Genomic DNA, 23485 nt, shown 5'->3' with positions numbered 1-23485 from the left:
GGAACAAAAGAAGAAGCAGCTTCGTCAGAAACAACAAGTGTGGGATGGGAAAAAGTCAAGTCAGCAGTTAAACTAAATGCAGTTCCTGCAGAGGGACACCCAGGAGCTGCTACCATCAGCTGTCCCAAACCCCATTCTGAATCACATTTTGTATTACCTAAGGGTCTCATCGGTACGAAGAGCATGGGCCAAATCCAGATAAAGGGAACCAACTTCAGTTGCCTCCTTGACAGTGGGTCGCAAGTCACTACAGTACCACATTCATTTTATAATACCCACCTCTTTGACCATGAAATAATGTCTCTGAACAATCTGTTGGAAGTTGAGGGCGCCAATGGCCAGAATGTACCATACCTTGGGTACATTGAATTAAATTTGACTTTCCCACCTGAATTTCTTGGCTCTCCAATTGAAGTGGACACCCTAGCCTTGGTAGTCCCAGACACCAAAACCACACATCCACTTTTACTAGTAGGCACAAATACACTGGACATTGCCTACAAGAAGCACCTTGAGAGCCAGTCTACTACTTTTAAACCCACTGCTTTTGGGTATCAAGCTGTTTTGAAGATCCTGCAGAACAGGTATGTTCAAAACTCACCTGAACATCCAGTTGTTTTGACTCTGCAGCCTGATCAGCCACAAACCATATTATCTGGCCAAACTGTTGTCCTTGCGGGATGTTTGACCACACGGGTGTTGAGGGAAGAGAAAGTGGTTGTTGTTGAACACCCAACCTCTTCCTGTCTGCCTGGGGGACTTATGGTTAAAGCCTGTCTCATTAACATACCTCAACATCGGCCTTGTTACCTGCCAGTGGTAGTAACTAATGAGTCAGATCATCCAATTATCATCCCCGCGAGAGCAGCCATTGCAGAGATTGCCGCTTTAGAGTCTGTTATCTCAAAAGAGCAAAGTGTCAAAATCCATGACAAGCCTGCAGAGTCATTAACACCTCATTTTCAATACAATTTTGGAGAATCACCTCTAACACCACAATGGAAAAGTCGGATCATTTCAAAGCTCAACAGCATACCAGAGGTCTTTGCCAAACATGACCTTGATTTTGGTTGTACAGACAAGGTGAAACATCAAATAAAATTGTCTAACCCTGCACCATTCAAACAAAGACCACGCCCTATACATCCACAGGATGTTGATGCTGTGAGAAAACATCTTCAAGAACTGCTTGAGTCTGGAATAATCCGTGAATCAGAATCTCCATTTGCTTCACCTATTGTGGTGGTGCGTAAGAAAAATGGCTCTGTGCGCCTCTGTATTGATTATCGGAAACTTAACCTACAAACCATTAAAGATGCTTATTCCCTTCCGAAGCTAGAAGATGCATTCACCGCACTGGCAGGCTCTAAATGGTTCTCTGTGCTGGACCTAAAATCTGGGTATTACCAGATAGAAATGGAAGAAGCTGACAAGCACAAAACAGCTTTTGTTTGTCCTTTAGGCTTCTGGGAATTTAATCGTATGCCTCAAGGAGTGACCAATGCTCCAAGCACTTTTCAACGACTCATGGAAAAATGCATGGGTGAGCTCCATCTGAAAGAAGTTCTGGTTTTTATTGATGATTTGATCATCTTTGCACCAACTCTTGAAGAACATGAAGAAAGATTGATGAAAGTCCTAAACAAATTAAAGGACTTTGGACTAAAACTGTCCATTGAAAAATGTGTGTTCTTTCAAACTTCAGTGAAGTATCTTGGCCATGTTGTGTCCAAGGATGGTGTGGAGACAGATCCCGATAAAATTTCCACCCTTGCATCTTGGCCAGTGCCAAAGAACCTGAAGGAACTGAGATCGTTCCTGGGATTTGCAGGATATTATCGGCGATTTGTGAAGGACTATTCTGCAATTGTTAAACCTTTGCATGACCTTACTGCTGGCTATCCACCTAGCCAAAAGAAACTAAAACCTACGTTGAAAGCCCAGAACTATTTCAACCCAAAAGAGCCTTTTGCCGAACGTTGGACTGAATCCTGTCAGCATGCATTTAACACCATTATTGAAAAACTCACTACTTCTCCTGTACTCATATTTGCAGATCCTCGCAAGCCATACACTCTCCATAATGATGCCAGTTCTTCAGGCCTTGGAGCAGTGCTATATCAAGAAAATAATGGCAAAAATCGAGTTGTAGCTTATGCAAGTAGAGGTCTGTCCAGAAGTGAATCAAACTACCCAGCACATAAATTAGAATTTCTGGCACTTAAATGGGCAGTTACTGAGAAGTTTAATGACTACCTATATGGCACACAATTCACTGTGGTCACAGACAGCAATCCGTTGACCTACCTTTTGACATCAGCTAAGCTTGATGCTACAAGTTATAGATGGCTCTCTGCTCTGTCCACATTTACCTTTAAGATTGTTTACCGAGCAGGAAAACAGAATGCAGATGCTGATGGGCTGTCCCGACGACCACATCCTGAGATGCCTGATGACCTTAAATCCTGCAAAGAAAGGGAGAGAATGTTAAGGTTCGTTCAACATCATCTCGAGGAACCAGGTTGCACCACCATTGACCAGCACATTGTTGAAGCCATCTGTGACCGCCACCTGGTGCTCAGCTCAAGCAACGACCATGCCCTTGTTCTCTCTTTGTCTGCCCATGTGGAAAGCCTACCTGACAGTTACACAAACAATGCCCAATTTGCCACTGCTGTTCTGCCCCGGTTCTCTACTGCTGATCTTGCTGCCAAACAGCGAGCTGATCCTATCATCCAACATGTGATTGCTCAGCTTGAGAGAGGGGAATCTCCACCGCCATCGCTGAGGGATGAACTTCCAGATCTGCCACTCCTGCTGAGAGAAATAAATAAACTGGAGCTCCGTAACAACCTTCTTTTCAGGAGACGGGAAGTTGGAAGCAGTGTTACCTATCAGCTAGTGTTACCAGAGGAGTGTCGGCATATGGTGATGGTTCAGCTTCATGATCATATGGGCCACCTTGGGATCGAGAGGACATTAGACTTGATTCGTTCCCGGTTCTTCTGGCCATGAATGTCCACTGATGTTTACAACAAAATCAAAACCTGTGAACGATGTGTAAAAAGGAAAACCTTACCAGAACGGGCTGCACCTCTCGTTAACATCAAGACTTCAAGACCTCTAGAGCTAGTGTGCATGGATTTCCTGTCTCTGGAGCCAGATCGCAGAGTGAAAGATATTCTCGTGATTACAGATCACTTCACAAAATATGCTGTTGCTGTTCCAACACCAAATCAGAAAGCTCGAACTGTTGCTAAATGCTTGTGGGAAATTTTTTTTGTCCACTACGGCATTCCAGAAAGGTTACACAGTGACCAAGGAACAGATTTTGAGTCCCGTGCCATCAAGGAACTGTGTGATATTGCTGGCATCCATAAAGGAAGGACAACTCCTTATCACCCCAGAGGTAACCCTGTGGAAAGATTCAATCGCACATTGCTTAGCATGTTAGGAACATTAAGTGAGCAGAATAAATCTCGATGGAAAGATTTTGTAAAACCCCTTGTTCATGCATACAACTGCACTAAAAATGATGTCACTGGGTTTTCTCCCTACGAACTAATGTTTGGTCGCCAACCTCGTCTTCCCATAGATGTGGCTTTTGGGTTACCACTGGAAGAGGACACTTCCACATCCCACCTGCAGTATGTCCAAAGACTGAAAACGCATCTGCAAGACAGCCATCAGTTGGCTGCGGAAAACTCAGAAAGGGTGATGTCCCGTAATAAGACCTCTTTTGATCGGCATATCACCATTTCCGAACTTGCCGTAGGCGACAGGGTCCTTGTTAGAAACGTCCGACTGAGAGGAAAGCACAAATTGGCTGACAGATGGGAACCTGACATATATGTAGTGGTAAAGAGGGCTGGCAACCTCCCTGTTTACACCGTAAAACCAGAGAACCAGGATAAACCTCTCAGAACACTCCATCGTGACCTTTTGTTGCCCTGTAATTTCCTGGCTGAACAGAGCCCTGTACAAAACTTACCTGTGAAGAGGAAAAAGCACCTGCCTGTGAACTTACCTGACCCTAACAATGAAGATTCTTCAGAAGATGAGATCATCTCACCTCTGAATGATCCTTGTCACTGTTGGTTGTGGCGTCGGTTGTTAATAAAACAATCAGAATCTCCAACTCAACTCATCACTATACAAAACACTAGAACTCGAGGATCTGCGGTGAGTTGTTAAGTACCAACTGAACTTGATGATTTACCTGCAATACTAGCGTCGCTAATATACCCGCTGCAATTCTCACCAGGCTGGGCTTTGTTGACGCCTGGTACACCATTCTGATGAGAACAAGTTGACGTTATATCCACCTTCTCAGACAATCGGTTACTCGACGGTGAGTAAATATTCATTCACATATAATATGGGGCGTTATTTCCGTAGCGCGCCGCCAGTTAGCATTAGCTACCCACTCGACAATCAGTTGCTACATCAGTTCAGTCCACTTACTAATTACTTACTTAATAAAAAGTCATACTGTTAAAGCCGAATTAAAGGCCACACCTTTAATATTTTAAGGCTTGCTTTTCAACTTTAGATTTGATTGTTTTCCATGATTTCTTTGGTTGTTGTTGTATTTCATGCTGGTGCATCAATGAAGTCTGGTACCTAATATGATTTTGTTTGTAGCTACTTTGATCAATCACATTCTTAAAGTTGATTGGTTTGATTTATTATTAGTTGTTGTAACGACTGCTAATTACTTTGAGAAATTGAAAACTTGAATTTTGAAGTGCACTTTTCCTTTTAAAAGGACTTTTCTTTTTATTACCCCTTCTCATTTTTATAAAATGGGAAGTGGTAGTCAATACATAGCAGTATGTATTTGTTTTTTTTTTTTTCCCCATTTAGCTTATATAAATATAACATTTATATATGAGCCTAATGTATGTTTTTCTGGCCTTTTAGGTCAGGTTTTTTTTTTTCCCCCCTTCATCGACTTGCTTGATGACGGAGGATGGCGAGCTACCCACACACCATCTGGTGGTAGGAAAAAAGACACTTTTCACACAGGAAAACCAAACAATACTTTCCATAATGGAAACAAATTAAGCTCTAAGGGAGTATTCAAAGGAAAAGAACAATTCTCCCGTTGCTCTTGGACTTTCTTTTGAACTACATTTGTTTTGTGAAGTATTATTAAGTATTATTTATTTATTGGGGCGTTTTTTTCCCCTCTTCTTGGTTCTTTTGAACAATTTATTGTTTTTTGTTTCGTTTTTGCTGTTATTTTTATTATTATTATTATTATTATTAATATCTTTATTATTTTTCCTGCAATAAATGGTCATGTAAACGAAGCTTTTGCATTGGTTGCCTCAATTATCCACCCAATCATGACTCCATGCCGTTCCTACTTCTAATTCTTTGTGGTTAACATTAAGCCTTGCAGTCAGACCTGCGCATTTGATAAGAGCGTTACATTAGCACACCTACTATAGTTTTACGCAGTTTGGGCCATTTTTATGTGCAGTACATTTCAAACTCCATTAAGTTGGATCCAAGACATTTGTGTCCAGCCATCTGTAAGTGGTTTCTGAGGTGTTAACTTGGATTCATAAATGGAATGTGGCCTTGACATTCTTGGACATTAAGAATGTGGCTTTGTAGACATTCTTTTAAAGTCTAAATCGTTATCATCATTCAAATCATGACCCCACCCCTTGAAAGTCAAAAAGAGATAAAAAAATTCCCCCAATGTGATAAATGCCAAGGGACCATAAGGGCGTGGCCTGTTCCAGACATGGGCCAAAAGGGGCAGTGGAACTAGTCTAGGCCCCTGTTTTGGCCCATTTAACTAACTCACAATAAAATAATTAATCATAATGATATGCACTGGCAAAGACACTGTAACCCATTGGGCACATACACTTATCTCTTTTTTTTTTACCTTTACAGTTAAATACATACCGTATTTTCACGACTATAAGGCGCACTTAAACGTCTTTTTTTTCCCTCAAAATGTGCGGTGCGCCCTTTGGTGCGGTGCGCCCTATGTGTGTTGTAACTGCGACTTTTGAGACCACCCCATTGAGGAGATGATGAAAGAGTGGCTGAATGTAAGGAGACCAGGTGTTTTTTTTTTCCACTCATCACCATCGCTGTTAATATGTGACTCCATGCGTGCCCATCTCACAGCTGATGTGAAAAACATGGGGAAACAAATTAACGCTGTGCTCGCTGTTCAACCGCTCGACATCGGTGTGAAGCGAGTTTTGTGAAGCAGCAGAAGCAGCGAGTTTACATGCAAAGTCAATGGTTGACGCGCGTATAGGTGCAGCAAAAGGTCCCGCAGCCTTTAAGCATCCGACGCACCGCCAACGCGCTGCTGCTGCTCGAGATGGAAAAATTGAAGTTTTGCTGCTGGAAGCGCCGCATCAACCAATCAGAGAAGCTGATCTGGGAGCTGACAGCGAGACAGACACAACGCTCTGATGACATATTTTATTAACGCAAATGAAAAGGGCTGGATGGATGAGGAGATGATGAAAGCGTGGCTGAGGGAGGTGTATGTGAGGAGAACAGGTGTTTTTTTCCACGCATCACCATCGCAGTTAATCTGTGACTCCATGCGTGCCCATCTCACAGCTGATGAGAAAAACATGGTGAATCAAATTAACGCTGTGCTCGCCGTTATCCCGGGAGGTCTGACAAAGGAACTTCAACCGCTCGACATCGGTGTGAAGCGGCCGTTCAAAGTAAGGCTGCAAGCGGCGTGGGAGCGATGGATGACCGACAGAGACCACAGTTTCAGGATAAGTGGAACGCAGCGCCGGGCAAGTTACGCCACCGTTTGCGGATGGATTGTAGATGGACTAACGTGTCTGCTGGCTCTGTTGTTCAAGCTTTCGCAAAAGCCGGCATTATTTCTGAGGAGCCGCCCGGCACGGAAAGTGACTCTGACAGCGAAGATGGGAAACTGGCATGTCTGATTTAGCGCAGCTGTTTAATTCAGAAACAGAGGATGATGACTTTGATGGGTTTGATTACTACTCTGTAATAAATACATTAATAAAGCACAATCATACTCAGTTTTGCTCCCGCTCTATTTTTCTACCTGAAAACTTATTTCAACAGCAGCCTCTGGGCGGGTCTCCTCCTCTTCACCGCGGTGGCTGGCAGGTGTTTTTTCATCTAAATAATCTAAATCTTGCAGCTATATTTGCTGTGATCAGTGGGAATAAAGTAGTTTTAATATGTTTTTAAGTGAGAAAGTCCACCTGAAAACTTCATAATTGCAGTCAGTTCATCCAGATTATATATTTCTGTCGGAGGCGCTCAGACCCCCACATACCAGCGGTACACCGACAGCAGAAATCCCTTCAACAGCAGCCTCTAAGCAGGGTAGCCTCCAGGTTCACCGCGGCTTCTGGCAGGTGTTTTTCATCTAAATAATTTTAGCTGCAGGCACCAGGATACCGGTAATAAAAGCGAACAAATTCCGTCGGCAGGTGTCAGGACTTTAAGTTAATTTAGGAGTGATCACAGCGCTGTGTCATCTGCGATGTGTTTGTCTCACGGCCAGCACCCAGGTTTGATTAATAGTTTGTAATAAATACATGAATAAAGCACAGTCATACTCAGTTTTGCCCCCACTGTATTTTTAAATACGCAGTAGAGGTATTTCAAGGTAGTAGAGGACATTTACCTGTATATAAAAAACGCGCCCTATAGTCCGGTGCGCCTTATGTGTGTGTTAAATACAGAAATGGGACACATAACTGAGAGTGCGCCTTTTAGTACGGTGCGCCTTATGGTCGTGAAAATACGGTAACTTTGTTCTGTACAAAGTTGAATATGTTTACACAAAATCAAACAAAGATCATCAATGAAAATCAAAAGTCATACGTAATGGAGGCCTGGATTCGGAGTCACAAAATTAAAGAAAAACACACTACAGGCTGCTGATCCAACTTTTATGTAATGTCTACAAAACAGGTCAAAATGAGCTCAGTATTGTGTGTGTCCTCCATGTTCCTGTGTGACCTCCCTATCATGCCTGGGCATGCTCCTGATGAGGCGGCAGATAGTCTTTTAAGGGATCTCCTCCCAGACCTGGACTAAAGCATCTGCCAGACACTGGACAGTCTGTGGTGCCAATAGATGTTGGTGGATGGATTGAGACATGATGTCCCATATGTTCTCAAGCGGATTAAGGTCTGGGGAACAACTAGTCCACAGCTTCAATGCCTTCATCTTGCAGAAACTGCTGACATTCCAGCCACATGAGGTCTAGCATTGTACATTAGGAGGAACACAGGGCCAATCACACCAGCACATGGTCTCAAAAGCAGTCGGAGAATCTCAACTTGGTACCTAATAGCAGTCATGCTACCTCTGGTGAGCACACGGAGGGCTGTGCACTCCTCCAAAAAAATGCCATCCCACCCCATTACTGACCCTCTGCCAAAAGGTCATGCTGAGGGATGTTGGAGGCAGCAGATTGCTCTCCACAGTGTCTCCAGTCTCTGTCATGTCTGTCACATCTGCTCAGTGTTTACTTGCTTTCATCTGTGAAGAGCACAGGGTGCTAGTGACAAATTGCCTGGTGTTCTCTGACAAATACCCAGCATCCTGCATGGTGTAGGGCCATGAGGACAACACCATCTGTGGACGCTGAGCCCTCATACCATCCTCATGGAGTCGGTTTCTAACCATTTATGCATATTTTTGACCTGCTGGAGGTCATTTTGCAGGTCAAAAATATGCATGAATTTGCCTCCTGTTCCTCCTTGCACAAAGGCAGAGGTAGCAGTACTGCTGCTAGGTTGTTGTTGACCTACAACCTCCTAAATGTCTCCTGGAGTACTTGCCTGTCTCCTAGTAGCACCTCCACCCTCTGGACACTATGCTGACAGACAGCAAACCTTGCCACAGCTGATATTGATGTGCCATGCTGGATGAGCTGCACTACCTGAGCCCTTTGTGTAGGTTGAAGAGTTCATCTCATGCTACAACAAGTGTGAAAGCACCACCAACATTCAAAAGTGACCAAAACATCAGCCGGAAAGCATAGGTTCTTTGGTCCCCACCTGCAGAACCCCTCCTTTATTGTGTCATGCTAATTGCCAATAATTTCCAACTCTTGTCTGAACCATCTGTATGCATGTGGAATTAGTTTTCAATCAGTTTCGCTTTCGAAGTGGGCAGTTTAATTTCACAGAAATTGATTTGATTGAATTTATATTGTTCCCTTTTTTAGTAATATGGTATTATTATATATTCATATTTTCAACATTATAAATTCAACATAAAAAAACAAAGTAAATTGCGCCATGATTAAAATATTTTTTTCTTGTTTTACTAGTTTTTTTTTTTTTTAGATAAACCACTATGACCAGTATGGTTGTATATAGTTAACAAGAAGAAATAAATAGAATGTGTGATATCCTGAACAAGATCATGCTATTAATGGGGATTTTCAAAACTCCAACCCACAAGTAGCAAATAAGCCAATATATTGTTCCTAAAGGGATGCTGCTTCTTGAAGTGTAATTAACATTTAAGTAACTGGAACACAAATGTCAGTCTTCGCTTCAGGTGTTTCAAAGGGCAGTTATAAGAAAAAGAAAAACATACAATTATTCTAAACAGTTTTCCATTTTTATGGTTTTTTAAGCTGTGTGTTAACTAATAAAATAACCATTCGTAACCAGTTAATCACTAAAAGTGCTTTGATGTGTAGTTTTTTTAAACTTTCCACTACCAGACGTCTCTTTGATTTGTCCTTCAATTATGTAGGGTTATCTATAAATCATTTTATTTTAAGTTTTTCGAAATGTCATGAGAAAGATCATGTTTGTATCTGGTTCCTAGGATTAATGAAGATTACAGATTCCTTGCAGAGAAACTTGCCATTATTTATGTTTTATGATATCTTAAGGTTTACATTCTTCATTAGGTTGCCACTGATTTAATAACATTATCACTCCTTCCTATTGTTCAATGCAGTTTGAAGATGCTTCAGGGGACAGATGGGAATGTCTCCCTGGAAAGAAGCTCAAACTCAAAGTGAAAAGTAATGCTTGAAGCAGATAAAACATGTGATTGATGATGTTTAGTGTAGACTGGGACCTTGGTCTTAGTAATGTTTAAGATCAAATCTCTTCTGGATCAAATGGTATCCCTTAATACCAGCAGTGGTCATATAGAGTAGGAAAGAAAGAGTGATGCAACTTTTAGTCCCTGACAGCAAGTACAAATAGTTGGAAGAATTAATAGCATGTTTTGTTTAAAAGCAAACAATCCAACTGAATCGAAGCTGTAATAAATGCTTTAACATCACTCCAGGCTGAGCTTTAGGAGAATTTTAAGGGGGGAAAAAGTTTGAAAAGGAGATTCCTTATGAAATGCAACCGGAATCTAACTCTATTCTCAAAAATAAAATGTAAAACTAATTTCTTAAAAGTGAACCGGCTCTTGTGTTTGATTCATACTCTCTGTAATTGCATTATTTCCGACAAGATTCATTTTCACTGCTGAGCAATAATTTAGTATAATGGAAACTTACTATGTAGAATTAATTTGTCTGAGAAAATGAATCCACCCCATGCATTAAGTTATCTAAAATGACAAAATTCTTTAACAGAATACATTGTGCGCATGTGTTTACTGTAAGTAACTGAAGCTGCATTAGAAGGGAAAGCAATTAGGCCATCATTCAGTTGTAAATACCAACATTTGACTAAAATATGCTGGATTATTTAGTTGAATTCTCCAGTTCATTAGGTCTTGTTATTATTCAGTTTTAATGTAACAAATAAACAGATTTAAATATTAAAATAACTGTATGGTAAATATCAACATCAGAAATGATATTTCCAACAAAAATAAGTGGTTTCCTATTGGGTCTGCAAAATGTTCTTGCTCCCTCCCTATCAGAATGATATTTTGGCCAGTTCTGTGATTTGAACTGATTTTTATTGTAAAACTGTGGAAAATGTACTCTTTCCCCTTCAACTTAACAGTTTCAATTCAAACATAATATTTTACAGTAAGGTGTTCTGCATCTTCTCCTAAAGCAGTTTTCAGGTGCTGCTAAAATGTATATGCAGTTGGCATAGAACATTTTAATTTCTTTTCCCCTTTTAGAAATATTTCCCCAAAATTGCCATCACAGACATGAACTATAAACTCTATGCCATCAAAACATTTCTTTAAACTACCAATTTACTACTTAATGTTTGATTACTGTTACAACAACGATAAGCTTAAATAGTAATATGAGTGTTTAGGTTCCAGTTGATGAAATTCCACCTTCTAGCTGTAGAAGAGATCTATAAAAGTTATTAGCGCCTTTAATTTTTATCTTTATTATTTTTCTTAAGTCTTTAGGAAATATTTCTTATTGAAATAAGGAATAGAACAAACTAATTATTAAAGCAAAATCATGCAGATTTAACTAATCTACTTGACTTCAAAATATAGACCATTATTGAGGAGGCAAGTATTCAATCTTCTGTAATTTGAAAAAGAATAGCTCTGGTTATCATAGATCCTTCTAATGTGTAATTTGGAATAGTTAATGTAGCTTATCAATAGTTACAGTTGCATACAATTCTAAGAAAATTTAAAAAGATTTCATATCGAATCAATCTCTCAGTTCGCACTATATAAGCAGCAACAAAAGGTGAAAAGCAGTATCTATTCACAGAAACAAAAGCCAGTAAATTGCATTTTAGTCCCCCATTATGTTATGCAGAGCAGGCTTTTACAGGCAGCTCCCTATGAAGATCAGTCACTGTCAGGGGACATACAGGTTGTCAATTGATAATGAAGCACAGTACTAAGGGCTTTTAGGTTCTTGCTGTCCTAATTACACTGAGCGAGGTATTCACTCTTGTGTTAACATTTGATTTATGTCCTCTGCTGTGTAAAAAAGCACCAGAGTTAATTGTTTTTACAGATGTGTGTCAAACTAGAGGAATCAAGCCTCATTAATTAGAGGCTGCCCTGTTTACAGATAATACCCTTTCGAAACTGAACGTATGTTTTGCATGAAACCAGTATGGAGGTCAGTAAAGACAGATAAGATGAGGAGAGATCGGCATCAAATGACTCTTAAACTGACCCTGGGATGTAAAATGTCACTTCTCTGGAAATAACCTGAGCTTGTATAGGAGGTAGAATGAAATAGTCTCAAGCTCACCTCTATGCATAGCCTGTTCTCTGTGATACAGCTCTTGAGTGGCCTGTGGGGAGAGGAGGAATTTGTTGAGACCATGGACAAAAAGCCTCAAGGTGAATCTAGAAAACTGTCCAGGCCTGTGAAGATGGGCAGAAGTGCCTTGCTAGAACCATTTTTAGTGGCAGCATGGAGCAGCTGACCTTGACGGAGGACATTGTTGGAAAGTAAAAAAATATTTAAAGGATCTCCTCAACGTGGCTGGCATGCGTTCCTGGCGGAAGCAGAGGCTAGGTGCTGAGAGCTTGACTTGTTCATCATTCACACTGAGTCACTGAGGTGGTCAAAAACTCTGCAGTTGCAAGGATTTAGGAGATGATGAATTCCACCATGAGTAACTTAGGTCATGATGTTTTGCGCTATTGTTAGCCTGGCCAGCCAGACTGGTAAGACGTATACACGGCATATCAGTTTGATAAAGAGCTACTAGATTATAAAGGTAGGACTAACAGGGTCAGTCTAATCGGGATAGATAATTACAGATGTGAAGCAAAAGCTCCAAGCATGCACTCTGTTTTTGTAATTTTGTAGTCTGTACAACCTGTCAAGCCATGGAAGAAACGTGTAAACCAGTGAACAATTTCTGCCAGTTATGCCTAAAAAAGTTTGGAGATATAAGGTGTGCTCTCTATTCGTTCTTAATTTTCATTGCAACATTGCTCCTTTGCGGTTATCAGCTTGTTTTTCTGCTAGCAGTAAAGCACTGCATCATTATGGGTAATTCTGGTGCTGTGATGCATGCATTGTAAAGTTCCGTGTCCTGCACTGTGATGGTCCAGCTAGATCTGGCTTAAGTCAACCCGGATTTTACCAGAGTGAACTAAGGTCCGCCTAGTTTAGTTTTGTTGGCCAGGCTAGGCTTTTGTGGCCGACACGCTTCTCGGGCGTTGCCCAGAAGTAGGAACAGTGCCCCTGGATCGGTAGACTGGGATGGTGATCCCCCTCCACAAGATGGGTGACTAGAGGTTGTGTTCCAACAATAGGGGGATCACACTTCTCCTCCTCCCTGGAAAGTTCTACGCCAGCAAAAAAGCTCTACACCGTCCACAGGATTCTCAAAAGTTCATGAGTTTCCACAAGCGAGCCACATGTGTTTTGTGGTCCTGTAGGAGACAATTTGACCGTGTCACACGTATAGCCCAATTGAGTCAGGGGCCTTTTATTAGACGTCGCTCCACTGTAGAAGTGGAGTAGGCCTTTGGTCTGCATTGGTGGATAATTAGGTTTACAAAGAGCTGGAGGGTGTCAGGTTTTTGGACCAGTGAATTTTGTCTCTGCTTTTTGCTCATGGTTTACTCCCTCCTGTTAAAATCTACAACATGTGCCATCCAGGATGAGTCCTTAAAGTCCTAGGCCATTCTTTGCAGGAAAAATGTGGCCGTCCCTCTTAGGTACAGAGGAGAGTTTCTGCTGCAAGTGGAGGTGTTCAAATATCAAATATCGACGGGAATGACGTGAGAATAGAGCTAAGGACGAATAGAAGGATTGGTGTGGCTGCTGCTATAATAACACTGCATAGTAGGGCTGGGCGATAATTCAATAACGATATATATCGATCGATAGACGTGTGGCGCAATAGAAAAAAAGAGGGTCGATAAAAGTTCGATAAAAAAGAAACGCAGTTTTCCTTCCTTCTCATTGTAGCCTAGCATGTAGGTTTATGCTAGTCACTGCTTCCTCCCAACCAATCACAATCGCGGACCCAGGCACGACGTCACCAAGCGCCGCCCTCCCAAACCACAACACAGAGCACATGAAGCTGTGCAGCAAGGAGAGGCGGAGGAAATTGTTTCAAAGAAGGGTTTTTGTAGTTCGGCAGTCTGGCAGTATTTCGGTCATGGCAAGTCGGACCAAAAACAAACCACAGTCATCTAGAAAATGTGTCGGGAACCAGTGAAAACCAGTCTGATAACGAAACCAACTTTTTTTTAATCATCTCAGCCGCTCACACCCGCAGGAGTACGAGCTGTGTAGGCCCCGACGCGGCTCTCCTCCGAGGAATCTTCGGAAAATATATATATATTTTCAGTTCTGGGCAGTTTCCCACGTAGTTCTAACAATTGAGATAAAAATGCTGAGGGGCCAGAAACTTCAAAGTAATAACTCAGGTTAAAGCAGGAAACGGGGGCGGCGGTGGGGGGGCATTTATTTATTTGTTATATTTATTTTGGTCACTTTTCTGGTCACTTTAGTTTATTCTTTGTCAGTATTTAATAACATAACTCAGGTCTCTTAAGTTATTTTTCTTTAAAACAATTCTGTTATGGTTAAAAAAGTTGGTTAAATAAAGATTTAATTCGAAGTCTGTGTTTGTGTTTTTTTATTAAAATTAAATCATTTAGCAATATTATAAAAAGTCCAGGCAGAGCTGCACATAAAATATGGTTTCAAATCTTTTCAATAATTATCGATATCGATCAATATACATTTTTTTTTATCGATAAGCTTTTTTTCTATATCGCCCAGCCCTACTGCATAGGTTTGTTGTGCTGTAGAGAGCTGAGCCAAAAGCCTGCACAGCAAAAACTGAAGTGTGAGTATTTAATATCTTCTTTAAAAAGGGAACTTTTTTATTGTTTCGAGTCCATGATATTTAATTATGTTATTTTAATTTTTGCTGCTTTCCCGACTAACAGACTGTTCAGGCAGGAAGCCGGTAGAGCAAGAGTAAAGTTGATCCAGTCAAGTTTAACTGCAATAGCGACTTTCAACCCATGGCTTGCAGCACTAAGATGGTTTTGGGCTCAAATATTGCTCAAATAAATTAACATCAAATGTGAAGATTTACACAGTATCATAAAGATAGCACAATGAGGACAAAGTTTTACAAGTGCTTTGTGTTTTGACTCAAACAAGAAAAAAAAATGTCAATTTTGTGAGGTGACTTTGTGAAACAGAGGAGAAAAAAAAAAAAGAAAAATGAAGATTTATTTTCATTGCCCATTATTTCCCTGAAATTAATCCACTAACTGCTTTACAGTCGTGGTTTAGTATAGCCAATTTCCGTATAGGATAGCTCACAAATGTTTAATTACAGAGATATGCAGGTTTCTGACTCTACCATTGTGGGGAGAGACTCATGCAAGAAGAGGAGAAATAGAAGATCCCCTGAACAACTTAATCCCCCACATAATCCCTAACTTTAATTTAGTCAAATTCATGTTCACACAAATAAAGCTACACAGAAACCAGAGCAGTTTGTATCAGCATTACTCAATGGGAGAAGGAAACTGTGTACAAGTGCAGTAATGTAATTTCTTTTTATGTAGCAACTGCAATGTCCTTCATGCTGATGTCTCTTTGTGTGTCCCGAATCTGGGAAAAAAAAAAAAAAGCCAAACCCAATACCAAATGCTGTACTGTTGCTCTGCTGCTGAGACAAAAAAAATGAAGACATTGTGTACCATTGTGGATACGTCTGGATTAGCATTTTATTTACACATTTATAGTGATTTTGACTTGATTTTTAAATGGAAATAGCAGATTTTTATATTATTGTGGGCTATGTTTTGAATACAAAGCTCAAAAAAGGATTAGAGGAAATAAGATCATGATGATAAATATACACAAACACTTTAAATACTACCAAATCTCTTTTTATGAGCAAAATCTAACACTAAAACAAGAAAACAAGAGCCTTCTGTTGTCCTCTAAAACTGTGACTTATCATTTTCAATTTGGTATGTTTGGTCTTTTAAGAGTGATTACTATTGTTGTAATGAATGAAATTTTTCACAGAGTGTGGTATCAGGGTGCTTTGTTCTTGAAATGTTTGCATAAAACAGTTGGGTTGCTGTTAGAAATGAAAGGACTATTGCAGGAAGAAATACTTTTTAAATATTTAATTTATTTTTTTTGTTTTTTATGTGCTCTGACCTTTCCTTTAAAGAATGTCAGTGTTTTTACTCCTGTTCAGTTTTTTATAAAGGTAATCAATAATTATAATTAGACGAATTTAGTATTTCAGCAAAATTGTGAATTCACTATTTCAGTCTCAGTTGGATGATCTTTCCCTGCTGAAGTCAACCACAATGCAATACAGCTTTGCTGTCTTACTATGGCAGTTATCCAGGAACTTGGTGAAAACCTTTGGAGTTGCTAAAGAATTATACAGTATTGAGGGTGAACAGGAACTGCACACCTGTGCTGCAGACCAGTTTGTCAGACAGAAAGCTGCGGTTTTGAGCCCTTGCTACTCTGGCCAAACTGAACTACATGGAACGTAATTCAGTCTATGCCTGTATGAGCATGCTCAAAATTTGTTGCCATAGTTGCCATATGTCTATGTGTGCCAGCAGGCTTTAGTGGGCGCATAACTTATACAAAATGTACCCATAACTTATCAAACTTACGCCAACATTTTGCCACAATTTTCGTATATTGGCATAGGCTGGCTAAATCGTCAAGGTGTAACAGCACCATGAAAAGATTAGTTGTTTTCATTCAGTGCACCTTCAACACCACTGAGTTTTTTAGACCCTCCGATCAAGTTCTTCTCTCACAATAATTCCAGATCTAGTCAGCTCCTGTTACTGCAGAATCGACTGTATTTACTTGTAAATAAATTCTTTGAAAGTTTGCCACTTGTGTTAGCCGATTTATCGGTTCTCCAAGTTCTATACAGGCATTACATAAAAGGTCCCCCTTATGGCCCTTTTCTGCTCAAGTTCTGTTCAGCTCAAGTTCTAGTATGTACAAATTTTGAATAACAGTTTTCCTTCTGAAATAGAACAGTTATGTCATAAAAAATTTTAATATATGAGAAATGTGTTTATTGTTTTGAAATGTGTGTTTTAGAACTACATCTAGGGAGGAGAGCAGGCATTGTGTTTATAGCTCAGCAGAACTGGTTAAAGGGTTATTATGCCTTAAATACAATTTTTTGATTGTAATTAAATGAGAGTGTTTAGCAAAGAAACTTATCAAATGTGCAGGCCAGAGGGTATTTAGGAGCAGGGATAAAAAAAAAACCCTGAGAGGGAAGAATGGTATTAGCAATAGAAGAAAAGAAACCCAATGATGACAAATTTTTGTAATTTTGTAGATGTTTGTACCTCTTAAGACCAGATCATTATAGTAAAAAAGGCTATTTACATTTAAAGGCTGAACATTTTATTTCTCACTACTCCCTTTGTGCAAACAGAGTGTTTGCAGTTGATTGACACTATTTACCAGTCATCCCTGAGCCGTCCCATACCAGGCAAATGGGATGACCAACCTGTACATTACCTAGATATATAGAACAGTTTATAATATAATATACAGCAAACAGCGCCGCTACAAAATTGCAATTTGAAGCAAGAAGACTATTTCAAAAAGTAATCTGAGCTTTGACTTTTCTCTTAAAAGGACAAGATCCCTGAATGAGTCAGCTTTTCCAAATATAATGCATTTTATTCAACAGTTCTGCATGTGTTTGATGCACAAAAGTGTTATGGAAATTATTTTAGGCAGGCTCTGCACACTATGGCTGACCTCTTTATTTTGTTAGCCTTCACAGAGACCAACCAATGAGATTAACGAGACAGATTAAAGGTTTGCTCTTCTGTCTAAGGAAGCCAGCAGGTTTCATTGATAAGCCAATAATGGTTAATAATGGCCAAGATTCAGGATGTTTTGACAATAAATCAAAGATGAAAATCTTACTGATTGTTATGTTTCAGTTTAAAAAACGAACAAAAAAAATGCATAATACTGTTGACCTGAGCAGGTAATCTTATATCCGAGTTGTATTTAGTAAAGGATATATTAGGTAAGATATTAACACTGATGGCCTAAAGTTTGCAAATGTACGTCATGTTATCTTTTACGATTCATATACCTTTTTTGGTTGAAAAGGGAATATTCAGGCTTGTCAATATCCAACTGAGTTTGCAAATAAAAAGTTTAGGTTTATAACATAAATAAATTATCTCTGAAGCTCTAGCTAGTAAAAATAAGGGCTAAAAACATTTTTGTTTTGAAATAGCCTTTTACAGGTTTAGTGGCACCTGTAGCCAATGTTCTACCAGTGGAAAGAAACTGTCAACTTGGCACTCACCTCACCTCATAAAACTTAATTACTCACTGTTCACTATCGTAACTGAAAGCATCACTGCAGAGTTTATTAACATTTAGCCACTTCACAGTGTAAGAAACAGCTGTTTTAAAGAGGACTATATGTCTAAATCAATAGGAATTGAAAAAGTGAACAAAAAGTGGTGGTGAGGTTAGATATTTTCCCTTTACTGATTTAAATTACATTTAATTTACTACGAGCAATAAAACCACAAAAAGTCTCCAAAGGGACCTCATGATACTGATGAGATGTAAACACTTCACAGTTAAAGAGATAAAAAAAAAAGGTAATTATAAGATATCCAACAAAATCAGTGGTATAATATAACATTTACATCAGAGGTTCATACTCCAGATTTTAATACTGGATTAGTTTTATTTAAACTGAATGAATCCATTATTGCAGTAACGTAGTCTAAGAAGGACAATTAAAATAAGTTTTTAATCAAAATTGAATATTTTCTTTCAGTGGGTTTTATCAGTATAGCAAGCTAGTAGTATCATTTTTTGCATTTATGATAACATATGTGACCAGCTGATGGCTCCTGCTCCACACAATCTGTTGTCTTTCAATTGATTATACAGTAGCTGGAGTTAGGGCTTGAGGTCCCACCTCCAGCCATGATGGTCACATGCTGTCCTGCTGGACAGTAAAGACAGTGCTTTACTGCTAGCAGGCGGGGGGGGGGGGCACCGCCCAATCTCAGACACTCTAAGGAGGAAACACAGGTAAGTGACCACGATAAACTGATATAAGATTATCTGCGTTGGTCACTTACCTGGTTTAACAGTCCAGACCACGAGTGTCCCCAGTGCTGCAGTTCCAGAGGTCATGCTGGAAGCCGATCCTGCTGAGGGATCCAGAACAGACAGGAACAGACAGAAACAGGCAGGATCCAGATCATGCAGGAACAGAAACGGGTGGCAGGATCCAGACTTCCAGGCATCCACAAGCTTCCAGGAGGGTTCAGAGTCTGACTTGGACCAGAAGCATGACCAGGTGGTCACGCACAGGAGCAGACAGGATCAGGTGCAGACAGGAAGGCTCAGTGGAAGAGGGTGGCTGAGACAGGACTTAGGAACCGGAACTTGAAGCAGGACTTTAAACTGGTCTCCCCCCTGGAGTCAGGCTTACTTTGATAAAAACTGAACCTCCCCCCATAATGAGCCAAAAACCCAGAGGACTCCACGGAGGAGGAAGAGTGGACAATCAGGAGACAAGACAAACACTAAAACCCTCTTTCCACTGGCAGCTAGGATCCAGGACAAGAACCAAATAAAACTGAACAGAAAGACTGACAGAAAGACAAGCAATGATCTGGCCCTGAATGCCCAGGCTGAACTGAATATAAACCAGTGGAAACAGGTGAGAGGAATAAATAATAATGAGGCAGGGAGGGAAAAACGACAGGTGAAAGGAATGACTAATTAAGGGAGAGCAAACAGGCCAGATCATGACAGTGTGACACTGTCACATTAATAATCTAAGCGACATATAAAAGAGACAGAAATAAATATATTAAGGAATGAATGATTGAAAATGCAAAAGAATTATTAAATCATCAACTGTTGATCATCTAGAACACAGACCAGCCTAACTTGTTAAAAAAGGTGTTTATGTGGGTTTGCGCTTCTTCTTCAGAAGTTTTAAAGTTTGCCTGAAAAAAGTTGAGATTCTGGGCTTTAGTGGAAGTTTTGTTCACTCCATGGCCAAGACAAGGGCAAGGCCTTAAAGGCACAGAGCTGCTGTTTTTGTTGCTTTTAACAGTTCTCTATGGTGGATGGATTTAGAAGACACTTTCTTTACTTTATGTAGAATACCCCATGAGATGTTTTGTTATAGTACTGTTTTGTGTTTTGGGGAAAACATGTGTGTCTGGACAGCTGATTTCTGTATGTAAATGATTTAAATTGTTATGAAATGAAGTGCACCCTAACTACATGTAATTCTAAAAGTTGACATAGTTTATAATGTGCAAATAGTAAATGAATGTTCTTAACTTTCATGAAACCTCTTAGGTTTCCAATTTATATTTCTGGTTAAAGCCAGAGCTGATAGATGTGTTTTACAGTTTAATGTAGGCTACATAGCATTAGTACAGATATGCAAAGTAAAATTGTGAAAGCCTTTTGGTTTGACCTGTGTTGGCATTTGTGGTTTTTAATATTTTTGTGGTTATTAGCAAGGTTTTTTAGGCACTGCAGAGTTCTGTAATGTCCAAGGCTTGTTATTCTCTCTACTATTTGGCCAATACATTCCTCTTCCTTGATGTAACACCGGCAGGCGGTTTAGGATCATGTTCAGATTTGTTCCAGAGTTCAGATAGTTCCCAAACTTCGGTCAGATTTCAAATTAAAGAAATGCTTTAGTATCAACCATTAAAACCAACATTTATAGGCCTTTATAAACATTTTATAAACATTTATGATGCTCATGGCTTTGTCAAAACTATATATATATATATATATATAAAACTATATTTGTTAATATAACTTTTAAGCCACTATTTAAATTTTCTCAAATTAATCGATTTTCTAAATTTTAATTCCTTTTTTTAGCAAAATGCATACAGTATGTAACTATCTGCATATTTATCATTTAAAATCCAGTTTAAGCCTCATAAATTTTCTTTAGATCTAAATTGAGGCATGTTAATCCACTAACTTATAACAATAATTGCTTTTGGGCATTTACAGAATAGAGGGATTAAATTTGCTCACGTATCTCTCTTGGCTTGTTTCATCTAATCACTTTAACTGGGATCTACTTTAAAGTTTCATGGAGATTTGTCCAATTGAATATCGTGTGCTTCTTTTCCTGCAGGGTTACGAAGATGGATATGATGAAGAATACGAAGATGAGAGTTACGGAGACTATAGTGAAAACTACATCTCTCAGTCAAAAAGGTGATTTTTACACAGATACACAGCTGGATGAATATTTCATCCACTGAAGTAAACATTGGCATTGCATCAAATAATTGTGGCTTGGCGAACCCAAAAGGCTATTTTTCAACTTCCTTCTTTTTTCAGGAAGCTTTAGTGATGTTTTTTTTATAACTCCATTGAATAAAAACATTACATTTTATGTTTATTTTTTTAATTTTGGTGCTCCATTTAAAGAGTTCCTGGGTTGTTCAGTGAAAAAACTAACATTGGCTGCAGCGGACAGCATCACTATCCTCCCCTTAGCTTATACTGGTGATACACACAGATGCTGTAGGTATTTGCATGCTATAAATCAGAGTGCTGCTGTGGCACTACTTATTTGTGTTAAAAATAAGCCTGTTTGATTCATAAGAAATCTCAAATACGGTGGCCCTGCAGTACACACTACTTCAACAAATCTTTAAACACAATTTAAAATTAAAAAACAAACCATATTTAAAACCACAATAACATTTGAAAACACAGCAACATCTCAAAAAACAATATAAAAAAATCAAAAAACATTTTCAGAAACACGATAACATATTCAAAAAACAACAACATATTCTTTCTAAATGAGCAAGCATAAAAAGAAGGATATGAGAATATGTTGTATGTGTTTTAAGGTTTGTTGATGTGGTTTGCACTTCAGGGCCACCATACAGAACCACATGGTATGTCCTGCTGCACAATTTTAATGCAAAATGACATGGAATCAATATCGTGTTATCAACAATTTATTGTTCAGTTATGTTTTATTATAAGCATGCCACAATGTTTAAGTCATAGTGTTTTTCATTTAGGTTTAATTGCCTATTTTTGTTTCATATCTTTTTCTCTAAAAGTATTATTCAACTGTTATTTCTTGTAGCACACACATGTTCAAAGACTTTCTGTCTCCATCCTGTCATTGTAACAAGGCATCTTTTATGTAGATTAGCTTTTACATAGATTAACTTTGCTGTTAAGTGTGAATATATTTATACATATGCCAAACTTCTAAATATCAGGTCCTTGGTGGACCAACAGAGTTACAGTGTTATATTTATATCAAAGCATATTCATGTTTTGGGATGGCCAAGTCATAATCCTGGCCCAGGTCTAGATGAGAATTCTAAAGTCATAATAAAGACATCTGCCCAAAATGTCAAAATTTGGATTTTGCAAAGATAAAAACTTAACAATTTCATTTCAGATGTGCGATGATGATGCAATGATGGCACACAAAAAAAAAAAACTGAATAAAAAAACAAAAATAAGTTCTACAAATGTCTGCATCAGTGAGGCTGAATAAAAAAAAAATCAACACAATCTAAATTAACTATTGTCATTGTTTTGGTTATGTTTAGTTTTTTTTTATTATATCTAAATCTTGTTTTGTTTTCACAGTGTTTTAGAATATCATAAATATGGACACGGAAGCAGTAATGAATCGTACAACAGCTATGGTAAGTGCGGCTCATCTGGTCCTAGAAACAGTGTTGTTTTTATGAGGTTTATACTCATGATCCAAATGACTCCCCCTCACCTTTTATTACTGATAAAACACCCAGTGTGCAGTATTTTTATTCTAAAAAGTTCAAAATGAGATCAATATTAAAGCGGAATATGGGTTGATTATTTAATAAGCAACCAGTAGAAATCATTATATAACTTTAATTAAGTCCTAAAGCATGTAAAAAAAAAAATTCTTATTGTTTAATTCACTGTATGATTTATCAAGACCAGAGGTGGACATAGTACCCAAAACTTGTACTCAATTAAAAGTAGAACTACCTCATGTTTTTATTCAAGTAAAAGTGAGAATAAGCCAACAAATGACTCAAGAGTGAAAAATTATTTGGATAAAAATGCTACTTAAATACTGAGTAACTACTCTAATTGCCACTCATGGTCATAGCAACTAATTTAATATGTTAAAAATAGTGCTAACTTACACAAAATATGACTTTATATGTACATCCGGATTTAAGGAATGAGATAGATTAATATCTAACTTACTGTAATTACAACAATTTTATGTGAAGGAATCACTTTAAAATACTAAATTCTAGTTATAAAACTAACAAAATCAACAGTTACAGTGCTTTAGTATACAATAAATTTACAATATGATATTTACTGGTCTCAATATGCTTTTCACTTGACCCTAAATGACACAGCAGACTCAGCAGATGGAAAATATAGTAGGTTGGTAGATATATGATGTGTGTACTTATGTTGAATTTTTGTTTACAAAAAAAGTTTTTTTTTTCCTTAAATTTAGTTACTCAAAGTAGCCAGAAATTTTACTCAAGTTGG

At 38.7% G+C, this 23485-nt stretch overlaps 1 protein-coding gene across 20 annotated transcripts in view; it reads left to right on the top strand.

The window, feature by feature from the left end:
* Nucleotides 1–23485, top strand: part of khdrbs2 (KH domain containing, RNA binding, signal transduction associated 2) — a 143420-nt gene that overhangs the window by 93872 nt on the left and 26063 nt on the right. For all 20 annotated transcript variants that reach the window (XR_005281757.1, XR_005281762.1, XR_005281763.1 and 17 more), the window contains exons 7-8: nucleotides 21081–21163; nucleotides 22574–22632. Coding sequence is in view for 9 of the 20 variants with exons in the window: in XM_038296429.1 (XP_038152357.1) it covers nucleotides 21081–21163; nucleotides 22574–22632 (142 nt within the window). In the remaining 11 variants the exon portion in view is untranslated. The remainder of the gene's footprint in view (nucleotides 1–21080; nucleotides 21164–22573; nucleotides 22633–23485) is intronic.

Source organism: Cyprinodon tularosa, unplaced genomic scaffold (assembly GCF_016077235.1).
Source record: "Cyprinodon tularosa strain WSP-4 unplaced genomic scaffold, ASM1607723v1 ctg37, whole genome shotgun sequence".
Classification (NCBI taxonomy): Eukaryota; Metazoa; Chordata; class Actinopteri; order Cyprinodontiformes; family Cyprinodontidae; genus Cyprinodon; species Cyprinodon tularosa.
The sequence above is the reverse complement of the archived record's forward strand: the minus strand, read 5'-3'. Positions and strand labels throughout refer to the sequence as shown.